General features: G+C 37.5%; 2 protein-coding genes across 6 annotated transcripts in view; one reads left to right on the plus strand and one right to left on the minus strand.

Moving 5' to 3' along the window:
• Window positions 1–20,884, minus strand: part of LOC146458162 (neuromedin-K receptor-like) — a 25,945-nt gene continuing 5,061 nt past the window's right edge. Inside the window, exons 2-3 of one of the 5 annotated variants that reach the window (XM_085091153.1) lie at window positions 10,388–10,590; window positions 1–4,407 (exon numbers count right to left, since the gene is read on the minus strand). In XM_085091153.1, coding sequence (XP_084947279.1) covers window positions 3,360–4,370 — 1,011 coding nt within the window. In that variant the 5' untranslated portion in view covers window positions 4,371–4,407; window positions 10,388–10,590 and the 3' untranslated portion in view covers window positions 1–3,359. Of the gene's footprint in view, window positions 4,408–5,646; window positions 7,543–8,077; window positions 9,715–10,387; window positions 10,591–19,086; window positions 20,042–20,884 lie in introns of those variants that run through there. The other 4 variants (XM_085091156.1, XM_085091155.1, XM_085091157.1 and 1 more) reach the window with 4 other exon arrangements.
• The window catches only part of LOC146458163 (uncharacterized), a 25,068-nt gene continuing 22,793 nt past the window's right edge, over window positions 18,610–20,884 (plus strand). Inside the window, exon 1 of the mRNA XM_085091222.1 lies at window positions 18,610–18,743. The gene's annotated coding sequence lies outside the window, so the exon portion shown is untranslated. The remainder of the gene's footprint in view (window positions 18,744–20,884) is intronic.

Below are 20,884 nucleotides of genomic sequence, written 5' to 3' on the forward strand. Positions count from 1 at the left end.
TGAACCAATTGCATTAGTATTATTTATTAGTTAACTTTCTCTCAATAACTTAAGTTTTACATTGTAGGTTTTAATGGTTGACTGATATCTTCAAATCCATTTGTTAACTTACTGCCATATCTTTTTCTAACCCTTGTTATTTTGCTAAACTTAAGATTGGGTTCGATCGACCGTATTCCGGAATAAGAATACACGGGATAGCCTTAAAAGTTTAACCAGTTAGGAAGAATTTATGCAAAGTTAACGATTTTGAGAATGTGTTATCCGGAAACGTTTGCTCACAGCCGGGTAACTAAAAAAACAAAGGGCTTTTTTTGTTGTTAAATTATTGTGGAATTGTAGCTGTTGCCGGGCTTATTTCCCAATACGGCCAATCGACTCTTCCCTCAGAAATAACGTTTATGTTTCCTGTCGGGTATGGTGTATCGTTCCCCCGTAAAAGCGCAATTTCTAGTTATCAAGGTATATACACTGTGCATGTCGAAAGTAATTTCTCTTTGCTTTTGTTTTTCTTTACTACTCTCTGTGATTGGTTAGAAAAACTTGCGCCAATTTCTCACCCAAATTACTTTGGTTTTACGACACTCGATTGGAAACTGCGCTAAAGGAAACGTAGTATGATATTGATCAGTTTCGTCCAGATAGAGTACGTTTTCCCAGATAGGGTCTGGAGAGTTTTGCTGTGTTGGTGTAAGAAGAGGAAAGGCTAGCCTCTGAGAGCTAGTGGGCGCCTTTCCGACTTTGATTTCAAAAGGCGTCTGCTCGCAAAGGCTAAGGAAAGGCTTAGGTGCAGCGTTGAATGACTAGTTCTGCGATCAGGCTATCCTTAACGCTTACTACCTCGGACACAAACTCACTTCTCCAGGATATTGTTTACCTTGGTTAACATCCCTAGGAATAGGAGAAACCATATATGATGGAGATAAACGTCTGTTCCAACTCTGACGAAGGTCATAGAAGATAAACGAAAATTTTTAGTTTTGTGTTCCAACTCTGACGAAGGTCATAGAAGCTGACCGAAAATTTTTAGTTTTGTAAGATATCCGGTTTTGTTAGTTTAGTTACATTAGTACAAAGTAGTTTTGATTTGTTTATGGTAATTTTTCCCGTTTTCTCGAAGTGGTGCGGGAGATTGATGCTAATCTTAATTGACGAAACAACTTCCCTCAGGAGCCATTAATGGCTCCTGCTTCACTTGAAGAGATTTACAGACTAAATAAATAACTAAATACTATAAGGTTCGGTTCGATTGACCGTATTCCGGAATAAGAATAAGGGGAATAGCGGTTAAATTTCTCTTTTTAAGTAATTTGAGAAGACATTTCTGCAAACATTCGCTGACACATGATATATTAAGATCCATTTCGTACTCCAGTAACTCCTAAAACCTTTTAGGAGGAATTCTTGTCATTGTTGCATGTATTCCTATTCCGGAATAGGGTCAATCGAATGCACCCATAGATAACCAACGATAAAAAGTAAGAAGTACATTGGAAATCATATGGACATTAAAAAAAATTTAAAATGATAACTAGGGTGGATAAGATACTAATTCTAAGCAAAACAACAAAATATTCACTACAAAATGGCTTTAGTGAGATCGCACTTAAAATGGGTAACGATGACGCTTCCCTGAGTGAGAAATCATGTGACTTGCAGTCGTTTAATCTCATACCCACATCTCCCATGGTCAGGCGAAAGGGAGCTCACATTTCGACATTCCCGAACCGACTGAGATCTGGGTACGAGATTAGCAGTCGTTAGCAGCAGAGTCTATACTAGACCAATGGGTCAATCTTCTATTGACAGCCATTTTCCTAAGGTTGTTTCCGGAACTAGTATCAGATAAGTCCATTACAAAATGTCGTGAAGTGGGGTCAGGGTTCAAGGTCTAGACATGCATTATTAGCCGGCAAAAATCACTCAAAAAAATCAAGTTAGTCCTACTTGCGTTATGTTACTATTCAATGCACATAGCGCGTAGAACAATAATCCAAAACTAAAGACATAATACTGTTTAGGACGTTTTAAAAGCTAATAACTTCGATCGGGCTTTTCAAGTCAGTGATTGGCAAAGTTAGGTCTTTATCATATCTCGCGAAACATTTTTATTGGCCACGATTTTCTGCGGACGAAAAAGGAAATAACAAGAAGTGTTGTACGTATGTCCCTTCCTCAAATACAACCAGCGAGCTGGTAACATTTCATTAATTGGATGTTTCAGAGGTCAATTCAAAACCTGAAAGTTTGTTTGTCTCAAGAACTAAACACAAGTTCGGCCCAGTCACTGAAGATACAGTGATTTAAGGCTCAAATGTTCACGGTACTACGAACACAAGCTGAACCCTATCTAGACCGTTTTTTCTTTTTTCTTTTTGTTTTTGTCTTCTGGGGCCGGCGGCCTCCATAACTTCGTAAGTGTACTATATTATAGATAGTACGTCCAAAGATGTTTTATTTTAGGTCCACTAAGGAAAGTGATGACGTCATATGACGCGGTAGTCACGTCCTATTTCAAAATGGCGGCCATCTTGGATCCGCCATCCATGATTTCTTGATTCTCCCAAACCTCAGAAAACCACCAAAATGGACCAAAAGGTTATCAAAAGGAAAATAAAACACGAAAATGATATAAAAACATGAATTTAGTGAAAGAAAGTTAATTTTTCTACGTTAAATATAGGAATCTTTCGATTTCTGAAAAACCTGCCTGTCAAAATTTGGTTGCCACGGTACATCAAATTCAGTGAACCCTGATCAACCCTACAAAATTGTGTAACTTTCATGACGATAATCCTGTATGACAGCGATACTTGTTGTACGTATGTTTTTTTTTTTATGCTTGGCATTACGACGTTTATTTTTACACGAAGACGCATGCGCAACGTCGCAACCACGCTTGGATGAAAACGTAAGTAAAAGAAATGTTTTCTTTTCTTATACTTACGTTTATGCTTGCGCGCAGCGACTGCGCACCTAAATGGCTCGAGCGAGCGCTGTTTTCTAACTGATACGTGAATTTTCATTACGCTGGCGTGCGAAACTAGGCCAGTTTTAGGCTGAAAAATATGGCTGTTTAACCGAGTTTTCCACGGTGAATGTTTCTGAAAATTGGGGGACATTCGGACAAAAACTCGTTTTGAAACTAGCTAGGAGTGAAGGAATCAACAGATGTATCATCCGCTGGATGCCATGGAAACGGGGTATACCAGTTGTAACGGTATTTTTAGCAAAGCATAAGGCCTTAGGTACTCGAAACTATGTTTGAACCCAGATATTTTCACAGGGCTGAAAGCACCAGAACATCAAGAAAAATATATATCTAGCAGCGAAAACTGAAGAAATGGTATAGAGCCACCTTACAAGACATGTGTGGGATGATTCGATCGTGACCTGTTGGCATTGCAACTCCTATTGTCTGCATTGTTGGTGGAAATCTTTGGCTCTACTGTGGCTGTCCGTTGTAAAGAACAAGGAGAAAACATCAATGCCTTAACACATGTCCTGAACCGCTTGCTCTGGAAGCAGTAAATAATCGGGTTAACAGCGGAATTTAAGGTCACCAAGACAACGGTCGTCGTATGTACTACATCACCGTGCGTATTCAACCCATAAAAATCCAGCACATAAACAATGAGATTCGGAAGCCAACACACTGCGCACACAACTGTCACGGTCAGAACCATTTTCGTGACTCGTTTGCGTGACTTGATCACGGCGCGTTGCGTGAGTTCTACAGGCTTTTCTCCTCTTACCCACAAGTTATACACCACGCGACTGTAGAGGCTGCCCATGATGCTCACCGGAAGAATTCCAATTACAATAAGCCAGCCCATGCTGTAAGCCTTCATGTACCAAGGCACTGGCCATACCTCGTAACAGAAATCCAAATCCTCTCTGTAACGTACAACCAAGAACAAAGGGAGGTTCCACACGAACGAAAACAGCCAACACCCAGGAATGATGAATTTGAGTTTGGTTTTGGAAATGCGTCGTTTTTCTTCGCGTGGGTACACCACAGCAAAGTATCTTCCAAAGGCAATGGCGATAAGGGACACTACTGAAACAACGCCCCCGGTCCACACAAGGTTCCCTCCGGTGAGGAACTTACAGACGTAGTCACCGGTGAGGCCCTTTGGGTGCGTGTACGTGTGCAGGAATATGTACTGAGGAGCGATAAAGATAGCTACCATCATGTCCGCGCACGCAAGACTGACAAGGAGATAGTTTATAGGTATTCTCATGAATCTGTTTCGCATTACAACGAGACATACCAGCAAGTTACCTGTCAGATTGACCGCCACAAGAAGAGAAAACGCCGTGCGAAGGCCAATCTGGGCCGATTTAGAAAACGTGAACAATGCCGACATCACGCGATGAGCAATGAATCAGCGGCCAAACTTGTCTCTGAAAGAAAATACAAATGTAAAACATTTAGCAAAGACATTCACGCAATCATGCCTTGTAGTCTTTCAACCATTGAAGGCACGAATTACAAAAAGAAATTCATGCTGTTAGATCGTCAAGTGGTTCGGTATTCGTAGGTTATGTGAAAAAATTCTTTCTCTAATGCTTTCCTTGGGCGATACTTCAGGTTTTAGTTTACTCCGGACGTGAAACACAATTTTGTGAGGACAATATCGCTTCGAATCAATGTCGTTCAAGCCTGAATTTTTTTTCACGGTTTCTTTCGGGAATACATTTGTTGCGTGCATAACTGTAATCAGGGGCACCCAACAGATCGCTTCGGTAAATTATCTGTTCGGAAGGCCCTTAATCCCCTACAATTTTCTAAAGGGAATTTTCACCTCGGACGTTCGTGATATGGGAAATTTAAGGCCTTGTGTTTTCGGATTGATAAAAATGTGGTTTCAGGTACCGAAGAAAGGTCAGCTAAGATTTTCGGAAAGGAAATAAGACCTAAGGTTTTCGAGAAATGGACAAAAATTTCGAAAAGACTCAAGTTCCCCTAGAATGACCGAACAGATAAAAATATTATAGCGCGGCCTGAAATGAACCTACAGAGCTTTAAAAGCACTCCACATAGCCTAAAATTGTGTTTCAAAGGATAGGAGAGAAAACTTTCGTTGGGTGCCCCTGCGTGATGGTCATTCTCTTCACTTATTCATTCTTTTACCCGCAGTTCTTATCATGTATAAATTTCAGTTATCTAATTCACTTTCATCTCATTACCTCTACGGGTATATTACGAATTCACAAAATGAACAGCTCCCAGTTGGCTTGACAGCTCAGTTGGTAGAGCACTGCTCCGGTATCGCAGAGGTCATGCGTTGGAACGCTGTTAAGCTTGAAAAAATTCAGGCTAACTTTTCGCGACTGTCTAAGTTGCGTACATAACTTCGATGGTCATTCACTTATTCAATATCACATGTGTTTGTGTTTGACGAAATTATCTGGATTTGTTCACAATAATGTTAACCTCTAACGGGTAACGATTAACTATTTTTGTTCGATCATAAACAAAAACTGTAAGAAATACAATAGTCAATTTTATAAGTTGTGAAAACACAAGACCATCAAAGGAGATTACTTAGCTTGGACACACTTTAAGATTTTAGTCAAACTCAAGCTGCTTCTAAATACCACTAAATATAAAATAACCAAGGTGAATGACATGCGTTAAACATACCTTCTAAAACAAAGACGAAAACAATTCAATTTCACTTTGGAAAAAACGTTTAACGCGAATCAACGAGGTCGACGTAAGGACAGTTCTATATCCTTCCGATGATAAACAGGACTTGAACTTGAACTTGCCACTGAAGTCAAGTAACTGTGATGTGGTCATCGCCGCAAACCTTATTTTTTACCAATATCCCTTGATGAACAAAAGTTCTAACCAATATCAACAACGTAAGTGAAATTTCCGCCAATATTTTTAATAAGAAGTGATGCTGGGTTTTCGGTAAACTCATTGAAAAATATAAGCATTTTGTTTCTATAGCGTTAAAGTAGAAATTTACGTATACTCAGGGGCAGCCCTTGCTGTAGTGGAAACTGACAAACCACTTAAGGCGATGTTTTCGTGCTATTTTTAAGTGTTTCCAACTTTCATAAAAATTATCACATACAAAGGTGTTGTTTCTCGTTTTCACACATTTGGGAACACGGGAAAAAATGTTTTTTTCCCTTTGGAGAATGACCCGAAGAACATATACCGTATTTGAGTATTAAGTTACCGAAACATGACTTTCAGCCAATCAGAGCTTGCGTGCACAAGGCCTGATAAACCCATTAGTTAAGAAGTGATGGTGGGTTTTCGGTAAACTCATTGAAAAATATAAGCATTTTGTTTCTATAGCGTTGAAGTAGAAATTTACGTATACTCGGGGGCAGCCAATGCTGTAGTGGAAACTGACAAACCACTTAAGGCAATGTTTTCGTGCTATTTTTAAGTGTTTCCAACTTTCATAAAAATTATCACATAAAAGGGTTTTGTTTCTCGTTTTCACACATTTAGGAACACGGAAAAAATGTTTTTTTCCCTTAGGAGAATGACCCGAAGAATATTTACCGTATTTGAGTATAAAGTTACAGAAACATGACTTTCAGCCAATCAGAGCTTGCGTGTACAATGCCTGATAAACCACTAGTTGTGGTTGTTATTGACCGCGCGAAAAATATTGGACGAGTATTTTTTCCTTCTTGGTTGTTCTTTTTTACATGCAACATACAAAATAAAAGGAAATAAGCCAATATTTTTTCTCCAGTAATGGCAAATTTTGCCAATAATTATAGTAGCTTCATTGGAATATTAGTCGTGTTCTTTTAAATGACATATCTTTCCTTATCCTGTAAATTAAAGCCTTGCGATTTGAAAAAAAAATCATTACCAGGCTGAGGGTATCGGATATCGGGTTATTTACGTGAACGCTCCCTTACCGTTGACCTCTTTTGCAGTAGAGCTTCCGGGGTTAGATAAATAGCTTATTAATAAACTACTTGGCAGCCCGAAAAGATCAGTTGAGAATTTTACCCTCCGCCTCCCTGAAGGTCCAGCCTGGCTAAGCCGGGTTGTATGCAACTAGTATAGTTCATCTCATGGCTGGCGTGCTGCCTTATTGGACCTTTTTTGGCCCCACCTGGTTCATGTTAGATAAGATAATTATGTTCGGGACAGTTAAATTTCAATCAAGTTTAAAAACTGTAAAATCAACCTAGTTTTGTTTAATAATAAGCCGCCGCTCCGCGCGGCCATTTACTTCCAACATTGGTATTTTATTATTTTGTTCTATTAGGAACTTTTGGTGTGCTATTGTCAAGAAGAGAATCCCAGAGAAGTGGCGCGGCATAAATAGTCATTCCCGCGGCAGGATTTCATAAATAGAATTAAACGATAGATTCTGAAACAATCCACGAATGACCACGAGTGAAAATAAAAAATAGATACGCTAAAATATTTTGCTGACGTCATTATGATATCATGATGACGCTGTGTGTTACGGCGTCATTCAGGGACAATGTTGTATAAAACCAGCAAAGAGGCTATGGACCGGTAAAAACTGTGGCGAACAACTCACAATATCCGGCATCGGAAAATTTTCAGTGATAATTCGATATCATTAAAATACAATAAAAGATACAAGATAAGATACAATAAAATTTGGAATATAAACGCCCACACCATTCAAATATATATAATCATCCCAAATTTTCTTCCAAAAATAAACCCAACACCCAACCTCCCTGCCTTCTCCCCTCCCCCCTACCCCCCACCACCTCTCCTGCGGGTTAACATTGTCCAGAACAGAGAGAGTTTTTACGTATACGTTCAGTTGACACAACTGGTTGTGGCGGGAGGAAAAGAAAATAGTTTACTGATAGCTTAAGTTTAATAGGACTATGGCGTGAGAATCCTAAAGTTTTTGGTTTTCTCATGCTAATTAGAGCTATAATTATTCTTTGCTCTCCACTGGGATTACAAAATTTGAATTTGAAAAGGAAAACGAAATGAATTCTGTTAATTGAAGTCAAATGACGCCATCACGAAATTGGCTTATTAGATTCTGTTATTTTAATTTTACTTCATTTACGCTATTGGAAAAGGTATTATTACCTTGTTGCTTTCATGGAACGCAACAAACTTTAATAACAGGTTGTATTACAATAGACACCAGCGGGCTGGCTGCTTTATTTCTGAAATAAATAGAATGTTACTTTCCAAAAGCTAGTTGAAGATAGAGAATACTTTTAAAATACATCTTTAAAAAACATCGAACTCCCTGCGTACTTTTTTCGATTACGTTATCCAGTAGATTTTTGGCAAACTTTTAGTGCAGACCAGCTGCACTATTGGTGTAATTTCGGCTTATTGAACTGGAATTGGGGTGGGGGATTATTGTCGAAAGAAAATTTGGGAGGTTTTTATATGTTTGGGAGGTGGGGGTGCTTGTATTAAGAATTTTTACGGTAATGAGTTTTAGGCCTTCAGAACTAAACATTAAAATTAGCATAAGCTTATTTTCTTGCGAGCAGAAATTGATAAATAAAAGTGCAATTCCGTTTACCGTCTTTACTGAGCAACAATTCTTGTTGACTATATTTAATTTTGTCAATTAACGGCTCCTTTTAATTTTCTTTAACTGGACTAAACTTCTTTTATGAAATATATATTTTGAATACTTTTGTAAGCTTCTACTTTCATCAAACACCCTTGCGGCGATTTTATTTTTTTGATAAATTCGAAGATGTCCCTGACAAAAAAAAAGAAAGAAAAGAAAAAACGTTCTAATAAGAGGTAAGCACATTTTTTTGTTAAATTTTCCTGCTGTCACCGAACCCAGTAAACAACTTTCGTTACAGTGACGGATCACAAAATCACAAAGCTCAATACCACTCAGCTGCAAAGAAAATTTAGAAAACTTTCTAAATATTTCGAATAATTTCCTTTACATACCTTAAATTGATAACAACAACTAAGCATGGCTCTTGTCGTAATCGTGAAAATAAGACGTGACGAAATTAACTGAACGCAAACTGTTTAGAGACCTGTTTTGAATAATGTGAATTAACACGGTGCAGGTGAATGTCAACATTTTCCCACCAGCAATGGGCAAATTTTTTTGACTAGTATCTTTATTGGAATATTGGCTGTCTTCTGTTAAACAAGAGAAAACGAACCACTAATCACTTCTTCTTTTCCATCCACCTGAATAAATAACTTGACAACTTAATTTGCTCGAATGTCAACGTTAACTCAGATCGTTTTTGAACAAAGGTAATAGTTTTAGCGAGGGTGTGAATAAAATGTCAACTTTACCCAAACTGTCGTGATGTTACTTAGAGAATAGTCTTATGTAAGGAAAGCAACAGTTACAGAGCGAAAGTTAGACTAAGGGCGCCTTTTTTTTTAAAACATACTGTATAATTCCCTTTCAAAACATCGCCTTGAAATGAAGAGTAGTTCTGATATCGGCAGCTGCAAGATTAGTGGTGGGGGGGGGGGGGGTGGGGGAAGGGTAGGTTGGGAAGGAATTTTGAGGAAGAAGCGTTTCGAGATCGAATACATGCTGTCTACCAAGAAGCCAAGAAGACATCAGATTTTTTCTTGTCGCTAAACGCCAGAACTCTAAATAGAAGGATTCCTAAAAAAATTAGCTTCGATTCGCGGTTGCGTCGTAACTGAAAGAGTTGCGACTGGACACAGCTAAATGGATTGAACGAAATTACAATCCTCCACAAACTGTCCAAGGAAAGGTAACCTTGTAAACAACATCAAAGGCTGAAATTAATAAAAAAAAAATCTCTAATACTAATTTATGGGAACATACAATGAACAAAAAAATACTTTCACTTAATCAGTAAAATACTGTTGATGATTAGAACGAGTTTTCAGGAGAGAATTGCTCGGGAAAATCTCACCGGACAATCAAATTTCTTTTCTGAATGCCTTCCCATGAAATAAAGTCAGTTGATTTCGTTTATTCCGGTTTTTTGGTAATGGCCGAGAGTACTATCAAAGAAGATGGCAATTTATTATCAGAATCAAGGTGTTAACTCTCCGGGAATGACGATAACAAATTGAAGAAATTGAAGAACACAATATAGTTCGATTTCTCTACGACTTCATAGCTAGTCAACTTGTAAAGGGCGATTTACACGGTACGACTTTGTCGCATGCGACAAGCTTACGACAGGCGCCTACGACACGAATTGTTTCGTGTAAATCAAACCTACAACTCGCTTCCGACTGTCATGTACGTCAAAAAAAAAAATCGTTGGATTTCGTACGACTTCAGTTACTAGTAAAATCGTATTCAAAAAATTTTAAATGGTTGAATTCTGGCCACCCTTGTAGTTGATCGAAATCCCACATAAAAGTTGTTGGGGAGGTTTGGTAATAGCAAAGATGAGAAAGAGTACTCACTTTAATCCATGAAGCCCATTTGAAACCAATTTTCCAATTAATCTTAAGGACTAAAAGTAGAGCTTGTATCTACCATTTATACGCTCGATAGCCGAGCAATCATTTGTATAGTTGAAGAGCTTCAGGGACGATTGATGATTTCTGCGCATAAGAGTTTTCCGGGAGCGGTGACATTTATATTTTGAAATAAAGCAACCTTGGAACTGAAAAATAACAATAATAATGATAAAAAAAGGGCATCAGTACATGCAATAGATAAACAAAACAGCAAACAAGGACATTCATGGCAAACTAAATCCAAACACCACCATATTATTACCAATACAGGGGCGGATTTTAGCAGTCCTCGAGAGTGTAGTGAAATTCAGATTTTTCATAAATTTCAAGAGAAGTCAGAGATTTTTTTAATTATTTCAATGATGAAATAGGTCTCTGCACTTGGAGCGAGAAATACTACACATTCATCCTATTAACAAACTGACATGTGTCGTACATTCCTATCCAGAACAAAGTCAAACCAATATCAGAATTAAACGAACGTCACGGATGATTGTAATGCTCTGGTATTAAAGTTCTGGCCCCAGTTGTTCAAAGGCCGGATAACTTTATCCAGTGGATAAGTCACTATCCAACAGTTTCAATCTGTGCAAAGATTTCAGTATTTCGTGGTGTACAAGCGAATATGCACACTCTAACCACAGTCTAGTTTAGGAGTGAACGAAAACCTTGGACAACGTTTAACGTGAAGCATATTTTAGACCCCGAATAGTGCCTTATCCAGCGAATAAAGTTATCCGGCCTTTGAACAACTGGGGCCTGCTGAATATATATGCTAGAGAAAGTGAGCATAATTAGCAAGAAAACTATAAAACAATCTTTTCGAGTAGACCCCAATCCCTAACCTTCTTTTCTTAATATCACATGTTTTAAAGGGCCGTAGTGGTGAATGTTACCCATTCTTGGGGAAGATTTTGCAAGGATCTGTGGCTGAAGCCAATTGATTTACCGTAATCTCTTGGACGTTTAAAAATAAGGTGTTTTGTCGATGACGATTGTCATCTGACAAGATTTAGTGAAAATCGCTTTATCTAATTTAAAAGCTCCCAAAATCACTACGGTATCAAAATTGAGCAAGTAACTAGAAAAAGCGTTTCTTCCTTCTTTTTTTTTTCCTTGTAAAAAGGATGGGAATATTGTTGCAAAAGTCTCAGAGAGGGAGCGATTTCTGCGATTTAAAACAATTTTTAAAGCAAAAACGACTTAAATGAACTACTTAAATCTACCTTTCAATAGCTATCACATCAGACAATGTCAGAACGACGTACAGTGTATTAAAGAATAAAGAGAGGGAGCGATTTCTGCGATTTAAAACAATTTTTAAAGCAAAAACGACTTAAATGAACTACTTAAATCTACCTTTCAATAGCTATCACATCAGACAATGTCAGAACGACGTACAGTGTAGTAAAGAATAAAGAGAGGGAGCGATTTCTGCGATTTAAAACAATTTTTAAAGCAAAAACAACTTAAATGAACTACTTAAATCTACCTTTCAATAGCTATCACATCAGACAATGTCAGAACGACGTACAGTGTATTAAAGAATTATGTTTTCTCATCAAAGATCCTAATCTAGTAACCCTGAAATTTAGACTCCTTTCCCTGAAGAAAACATGACAGCTAAAATGTCCATCCTACAAGAAAGTGTAGTTTATGCCGATTCCGAATGTTAAATTATTCTTATTTACCTTAAGGACGGTGCCTACTAATACCGAAGTATTTTTGTGCGGTTTATGACTATGCGAAAAAGCAGATCTTAGCAAGGCCTAATGGAATCCAAAAAGAAAATTGGGGGAAACCACGCATTTTTCAGAGATAATTAAGCAATAAAATCTCTAAAAAACGCCAAAATATAAAGCAATGTATGGGATTTTTTCCTAAATTGAAGCTTAATTATCTCTGAAAAATGCATGGTTACCCCCAATTTTCATTTTGGATACCAAGAGCACTTGCTGAGTTCTATTTTCTCCGTATAGTTTTAAACCGCACAAAAATATCCCAGTATTAATAGGCACCACCCATAGGAAACCCGAGTATCTAGAGATGCGCAGAACGTAGGCGCAGTAGCAATAATAGGCACCGTCCTTAAGATAATTCAGAGACACCAAACGCTTTGTTTCGGTAGTTATCTGTTCTAATGGTCTAGATCGCCTCATAAATTCGGATTTAGTCGTAAAGAAATTCTACAATTTTCTTCGGCAAACTGCCACTGAGTTCAAAGTCTCGCAATACTGGAAAGAAGAGGCAAATATGTCGTTAAAAATTCGATTTAAAGGTCAGCTAGCATATTTATAAAACCATCAACAGCTAGTTAAATCGGAGAATAAAGTTCCGTTTCCTAAAATCTTCTGCAACCTGAATTTTCAGTTAAAGCATCCGAACCGGGATAATAACAAAAGATATTTATCCAGAGTGACCTCTTCAGCATAAAATGCTGATATCAATAAGGGCCCTGCAAAAAAAAAAAGAGCCTAAAAAGCCTAAATACAGCCACTAACTTAAAAAGTAATTAAAAAGCTTGTGATCTATAGAATTCATGACTGAATTAAGATCCTTCATTTCATTTGGAATATCATTAAAAAGTTTTGATCCATTAAAATAAAAAGACTTCCTTGCAGTCTCAGTTCTCTCTCCGGGAAGCATTAAGTTCTTTCCACTTCCCCTCGTGTTGTGGATCAGTTTATGTTAGCTTACACCAATGTCTTTAGAAGGGTACAAAACTATCTGGCAACACAGGAGGCTCATAGATGTTCTCTTTGGGTGCCATTGATAATAGAATCAATAGATAGCAATGCGCTACCCTGAAAATTATCATAAATAAAGTTTTAAACCGAAAAGGCTTGTAGTGGCATCACAAACCTGAGAAAAAATTCCATTGGAAGTTAAGTGTCTGCCCTACAATGTTTTTAAAAAGAAATTCAAACTTTTTCTACTTGATAGCCAAACATAAATAATATAAAAAAATTAACGTTTACTATATATACTTATATATTTTGCTGTAAACACTTTTTTCCTTACTGTTGTATTTTCCTAACCCAAGCCTAATTTAACTAGCAGAGCTCTTCAACCAGTATTATAAATTCTTCTTCCCGCTATTTTATTTAACTGCACAGAGGTAGTGGCCAACACGAAAGCCTTGCTCCTTTGGCCACTACGCACTTCCTCCGTAGAAAGTAAAATCATTAAGTAAATTGCTATGTACGTTTAATTTTTTTTCTTACTGTAAAAAAATATTGTATTTCGTTGTAATAAGTGTAAATAAAATTGAATTGAATTGAAAGTAGAACTTACATAGTCCCGAGGCGAATCAACAACTTTTATGCCAAGGAAATTATGTGGAGTACTAACGCTGCATGTTGACAAACACACACCGGTAATAAAAACTGTCTCCGGAAGGTTTAAACATCAGTTATTAAATTTTAAAATGAACACTTCATAGTAACACGCAAAGAATTACAAACTGGCTGTTCCTGGCTCATCAGGATTAAAACGTGTTAAGATATCTTGCACTGGTGTGAGTGCCATGCATTAAAAAAAATTCGTTCAAGGTTTGCATGACTGATTCTGACAATTGAAAGGTGCGAGCACGTATTTGTCGTCGGCAAATAAAGCTTTTAAAATGCTTACTTTCATTAAAGTAAAACTCCGAGAAAAAGCATTAATTTCAGCTCCACTGCACTTAGGGATAATTTTTTTTTTTTAATTACCCTCTGTTCTTTTTATTATTATTATTATTATTATTATTATTATTATTATTATTATTATTATTATTATTATTGTTTTTTTTTGTTTTAAATATTTATGAAACTCCAGTCTACTGACATATAATATACTGATATTTGTATTCAGTACTTCAACCTCGAATTGAAAAAAACTGGCTGGTAAATTAACAAAATTTAACCTCAATGATGGTTCTAATTTTAATAATGAAACTTAAATCGTTCCTGTTATAAAGGTATGGTTGAAGGTGAGCAAGCAAAACCTTTAGGAGTACAAAACAAGCGGCAATCAGTGAATCAATCATAATATAACTTATAACTGAATAGAACTACTTCTATGTAATATAAATAAGAATTCAAGACTGAAAAGAATTAGTTTTCTTTGAAAAACTACAATTTTGGGGGGGGCGAAATTCAGAGGAAAAATCCAGAGGCAGCGATTTGGCTACGGTCTTAACTCGTCAACAATAAAATGAAATACTTTGTCGTGTAAAAATTTTCATATTCAGTTCCTGACCGATCTTATGCCTATAAGAATTGGTTTAAAATATAACCATTTTACATACCGTTTGAACTGAAGACACTTTGGAGTTGGTAATCACGGAGAATCTACCAGGCTAAACAATTAAAGGGATAAGATTTGTGTTGCCGTGATGTGTGACTCGTAAACTGACTCTTCTCTCCGCTTTGTGCTTGTGATTGTGAAAATATTATGAGGTCACCACAGCTGGAGCGACAGCATCAGTAGCACAGAAAATTTATGAACGTCGCTGTTTATTTATTCCGATATCACACTGTGTAAACTTTGATAACAGAGGAGTTTTGTGCGGAAAGTAATTTTCTTATTATTTATAAAAGTTCGCGCGGTTGTGTACTTTGCTCAAATGCTCGGCAGAGCCATATTGTTTCCAAATTACTCCTCTTGTCTTTGTGAAATACAAAATTATCTCGGTTAAATTGTTCTTATCACCATCACTGGTCATCACTGGAAGGGAAGTGGAGGTTCTATACCCCGGAAATTTAAACTGGCAACCTACAGCTTCGCTATTATGATATTCCTTTTGTTATATGGCACTTATTAATTTTGTGAGATTGGAAGAGAACCGTGAAAATGTGACAAACAGCGAAGGTCTAATTAAGGCAGAAACCACAAGTACATTACATGCTCTGCACGCGAGGATGAATTTTCGTGTTTCTTGTTTTAGCTTAAAATAACAGATATTGTTAACTTTGTTAACATAAGATCAGGACCATACGGGGTGAGTAAGAAATATATCTTGTAACCACCCAAAACAAGCGCACATGACAAATTTTCCACCTTTAAACGAAACACATAACTTGCTAATTTTCTCTTGCTTCGTCGCCATATTTAGAATTCTACATCCACAAGGCAACGCGATCCCAGTGCGCACACCGCCGGAACACATACTAAGTGGAGTACAGCCTGTTTTGCATGGTATGGGCAAGAGATGTACTTAAATTCATAACAGGCTTGCGAGCATTTGCTTTGCTTATCATTTTTTTTTTTTTTCTTTACATTTCCGTTGCTTTACCGCTGTAGCTCCTGAAGGTCTCATTTGGACGTTGACATGGGTATTTACACTGAATCGTTCAATAAAAATAAAATAACACATTAGCTAGAAACAATATTGTAAAAAACGTCCGTGCATATTTTAAATTTAAAAGATCTGTTTTAGCCCCAAAAATGGACCTTTTTGGTGAGTACTTAAAATAAAGTGCTCTTTTTAAGGGCTAATCAAAGCTTTGGCTAATTTGGACCAAAATAGCTGAATAGCAAAAGCTGAAAGTAGCTGCCGGAAAGGGCTTGTGTGCGTTAATTGGAATCAAAATAGTTCCAATTATATAAGGGATGAAATACACCCAAGGGCTGAAAAGGGTACAAAAACGGGACTAAAATGGTTCTTTGTTAGGATCATTTTCCAACAGGGGCCTTCTGTGATCGGGGTGGCTTTGTCTTCGGTTGAAAAATTTCAGTGCATCTATCGACCACGTTTAAGTCCCAATATGCAGATTTGTCGGCCCTGGTTTTGAAACAGGGGATATCAACAATAAAGACGAGCGAATTGTGTTGGTTTTAAAAACGTACTCCCCTCCGACAGCTGATCCATGCACTGTCTGCTATAAGGCAACTGGGGACTTGATCGAAATTTCTTTCGGTTGCAATGTAATGTTTTTAGATTTTAGAATTTTTGATCCTACTTTATTTGTTCGTTTATTCTTGGATTGATGGCTCGTTCGCTGCTTACATTATTTTACAAGCCTTGCCATTAGGACCCTCCAGGCATCCACTGTCTTCAACACGTGAACCAAGAAGAGCTTACACACGATGTGGTAGGCAAACGTGTTTAATTCATAGTGTAATGTATGTGGTTGCTATAGTGAAGAACTAGAAGAGAACTTTCAAGCACGTCCATTCATTAACGAATGCTGTTTGACTGAAGATCAAGTAACAGCCAAAAAACTGTTAATAACTACATAAATGTGAAAAAGAAATTACAAACCACTAAACTACAGAAAGCTGCAAAAATACAAATTTACAGATATATCCCCCGAGTAAAGTAGAAATCGCCTTGGAAACTCCGGACAACTAGTCCTCTTTTGATTCCGTTCTCTACTTCCCCACCCCGAAAACCGTCCCAATCTATATTATTCACGCTCCAAAAGGTACTGTACCAATAGCCCGCCGAAACTAGCAAATAAAGACTAGTTTGATCAATTTGCACGTACAAGAATGCTTCAATTTGAAAAGGAGAGAAGATCAGTTTTGTTTTGAATTAGAGCCGTATCCACTAGCATAAAAATTAAACGGGAACAAAATGTGTAACAGAATATTTATTATCATATTCATAAATTTGCAAATTCGAATGCTACAATATTATTGTCCCGTTGCATTTATAGCATATTGACATTGTGTATGTATTTATTTCTCTTATTTTGAGGACCGTAAATTAAAAAACTAGAAAACTGTGATAGGTTATTACGTCTCCCTCGTGAAATAGTTATTGTATTGTATTGTATTGTATTGTATTGAACTTTTGATCATCTGTTCATCTAACAGCGGCTCTACCGTAAGGAGTCGGCCGACATGTGGGAATGTGTAGCCACCAAATAGTTTAACCGGGCCTGAATATCTCACCCGCTACTGTTCCAGTCGCCTCGTCAAATCATGGCTCAACGATTGATCTTTGTCAGAGTAGCTTATCAGGGACTGCAGGGGGTAGCACCAAACCAGTCGTGTTGTGTACCATCACTTTAAGGTTTCATGGAGCGACTATGCATGAGTATTTAGTATGCCCAGTCACTCACAACTTTTTATCTCTTGCTAGTGAGATTGTTAATTCTTGACCGGCGGTCTTCTGCTAGTTACCTTCTTCTGAAACCAAGCTAGCTTCGATGGTGATAGTAATTATACTAGCTCATCAGAAAGAGAAGTAGATAAAAGAGTAAGAGAGACACAGTCAGACCAGCCGTCGCAGCGACATTATAATATCACTCCTTGAAAATACAGTCCGACAGGTAAACTTGACGCAAAAAATGTTACTTTGCATGAACGATCAGAGTAGTTTCCAGACCAAAGTACTGTAAAAGAGACGGAAAGTGGTTTTTTAATGCATGCAAGGACACCACTTCAACAAAAGAGAGCATTTTAAAAGCCACAATTAAACTAGGAAACATCGACATTGTCTTTGTTTTATGCAAACGTTTTTTTTTTTTGTTACTTGGGCTATCGTGAGCATATATTATAAAAGCCCTGCTAGAAGAATGAAATGCTTCTTTTACAAGAGAAAACGGCAAAAGCCTCAAGGTCGCCAGAAAAATAATTTGTCTCGGAACTCCTCACCCAACAAGCTTCAAAATACGAAAAAAATATCACCAGCATCGCTAGACAGACGCCAGACACATGGGCAAATTAACATTCTTGAAACATTCACTGGTATCTTAGAAAAACAGCCAAACGTGCCGCGTAGGCGACAACCATTAAAGTGTGGCCTACGCAATGTCTAGCGAAAGGTTAAAATGTGGGCGTCATCTGGAAAACATTTATGAATGAGAGAACCCCTGCACTTTTTTATATGGGATTACAACGTCTTCCAAGAATACTTAGACGGTAAACTCTCATAGACATCTGCTGTAAACTGAAGAAAGTAAAATCTTTGAAATTAGCTATTTTGTGTATGATAAGCAGGCACACACGGCCCTCTCTCCATTGACATTTTATTGAAATGAATTCTTTTGCCGAGTTTCTAGGAAAGCTCCCCTAAAATTCTAATTTCGATTCCATTTGGTATTGTGAATTTCCAGGCTTGTCATCTCTTGCAATATAAGTGGCAGAAATTTTCAAAGTGCGACGATGATTCCAAGAAAGCCGTCAGTTGCCAGAAGCAATGACACGAAACAAATGATTTGCAAAACTAATTTTTACTTGAATGATTGATAACTTTGCTCCTTCACATGTAAATTTTATGGTGGTTTTATTCATTTGATCAGCAACCAAGGTATCACTTCGAACTAGCAGGTAACGGATTGTGTTTAAGAGCTTTGAGCACCGATTGAAGGTAAGTGTTTACAAACCCAAAGGTTTTCTTGAGTTATCCTGGATAAGAACAATAATTTGAGGCCATGCCCAATAAATGTCTTCTTTTCCATCATCTCGCTCTCTCTCTCTCTTTCTAAGAGAGAGGTGATCGCACGGCCCGCTCTACCATTGACACGTTTAAGCCATGATTGAATTTTGTTATTTTGTCGAGTTTGAAGTACAGCTCCATGAAAGGTCTCATTACATTTAGCCATATTGGTCAATCTATTGATAGTGTTCAACAGTTGCCTGTACTGACTAAAGATAAGTGGTACAGAAGTTAAGGTCTCTAAAGTTAACCTTCATAAGACCAATAATCTTACGCCATCGCAGTAAAATGTTTTGTATTCCACCACCCTCTCTCTAACAAGTGTGGGACGGTCGGTCTGTCCAAAAAAGAGAGACAAGGTTGTGCAAAGAAATATTAACAAGTTGGTGTATAAATAGTTTAAAGCTAGTCTTCAGTATATCTTCTCCGTGACTGCCCTTTTAAAACGAGGAGCTATTACCTGATTCCGTTTGAAGACTTCGATCGAATGGTTTAATTTTGCGTCCGAGTCGCTTAACCATGTTTTATAAACATACATTTTTCAGCGAAGAGACAAAAGAACTCTGAATCTTTAGATCACCAAATCGTTCTCTATTACTTCCACTTTCGCTACTGTCTATGCTGCGCAATCACTCAATGTAAGATTGAACTTGCCTGGCCAAGTTTCTGCCGAGCTGACCAAGGCGCGGCATTTCCAAAGAAGCTATGTGCATGGGACTCCCGATGAGAATATTTAAGCAAAATACTTAACATGTTGTCTCTTTTGTTTCCAGGCCATTTTCTGGCCTTTTATTCGAAGCGTATCTGCGTAAACTAATACAGTTTTATCTGTAAGGATGCCTTAAGTTTAGCAAACGGAACGCCACTTCCCAAATTTAGAAAAAGTGAAAAAGCGAATTGGCCGAAACGTCCAAATAATTTGAACAAACCAAACAAAGGGAGAAACACTAAGTCAGCATCAGTAGTAGGGTTTAGGTTTACAGTGGAGGTATCAGCGACCAAATATCCTTTGGAAAATCATTCAGCTGTTGAGCCTTTTGTTCAGTCGAACCAATGAATAACATTTTGTATTATTCAACGCATTCTGACACTGCCCAAATATGGTCATGGTGTCCTGAATATTCGTCGTCCGTAGCTGACCTTTTTATCCAGTTTTAACGAGACATTGGCCTCTCCGAAAACGAAAGAATTTAGTTTTCTAGTGCGACGATATTTTTCGCTGACATTTTGCCAAAAACGAAATCCGAATTTCTGAAGCGATTAAGGCCTTCCGAAAATATATATATCGACCGAAAGGAACCGTTGGGTGTCGAAAAGAATTCCATACCCTGCCATGTTCCTTACTTAGGATGGTCAATCGAGCCAGATGGGAAACGAAGCATTTCCTGGAGATGGCCTTAATTCGGGATGTTGCTGAATTCACTCCTGTTTAATTATCATAATGCATCTGCCTTTTCTCCTTAAAATGATTTACAAAGGATCTATTTTTTATGAGCCGATGGAAAAGAAAAACAATTTGCGTCTATAAAAACTGAGCGTTTTGTTTTGCGCAAAACAAGTCACCTAACCAAGTTGATTTAAAAATAAGCCATCCTCAGAGACGCCAGCAAGATTCTATGTAAATGGAAAAACAGTTTTGTGAAATGTTACAAGTATCTTAGAGACACAGCCGGAGTTGCTGTAGGCGATCATCCATTAAAGCCTACTTTAATGCTTTAACCTTATCATTATACTGAACTGAGAGTTAAAATATCGGCGTCAGTCATGGGATACACTTACGAATGAAAGAACCAAACACTTTTTTGATATTAAAGTGCCCCAAAACTGGCCCTTAATTTTTCTATGCATTATGAGAAAATTTGAACAACTGGGAGAAGGTTAAAACGAGAATTAAGAAAATTCATGAAATCCTCACGTGGTTATATACCCAATGCAAAAATGGCGGACATTTTAATATACTTTTGTTTACATTCAAATTGGCCTCACAAGCCCCGTTCTTGAGTTCAAATATCAAAAGAATATTTTACCTTGGACGAGCTTAGTGAGGCTAATTTGAATACAGAAAAATAAAT

This window comes from Pavona decussata, unplaced genomic scaffold (assembly GCF_977016875.1).
Source record: "Pavona decussata unplaced genomic scaffold, jaPavDecu1.1 SCAFFOLD_234, whole genome shotgun sequence".
Taxonomy (NCBI): domain Eukaryota; kingdom Metazoa; phylum Cnidaria; class Anthozoa; order Scleractinia; family Agariciidae; genus Pavona; species Pavona decussata.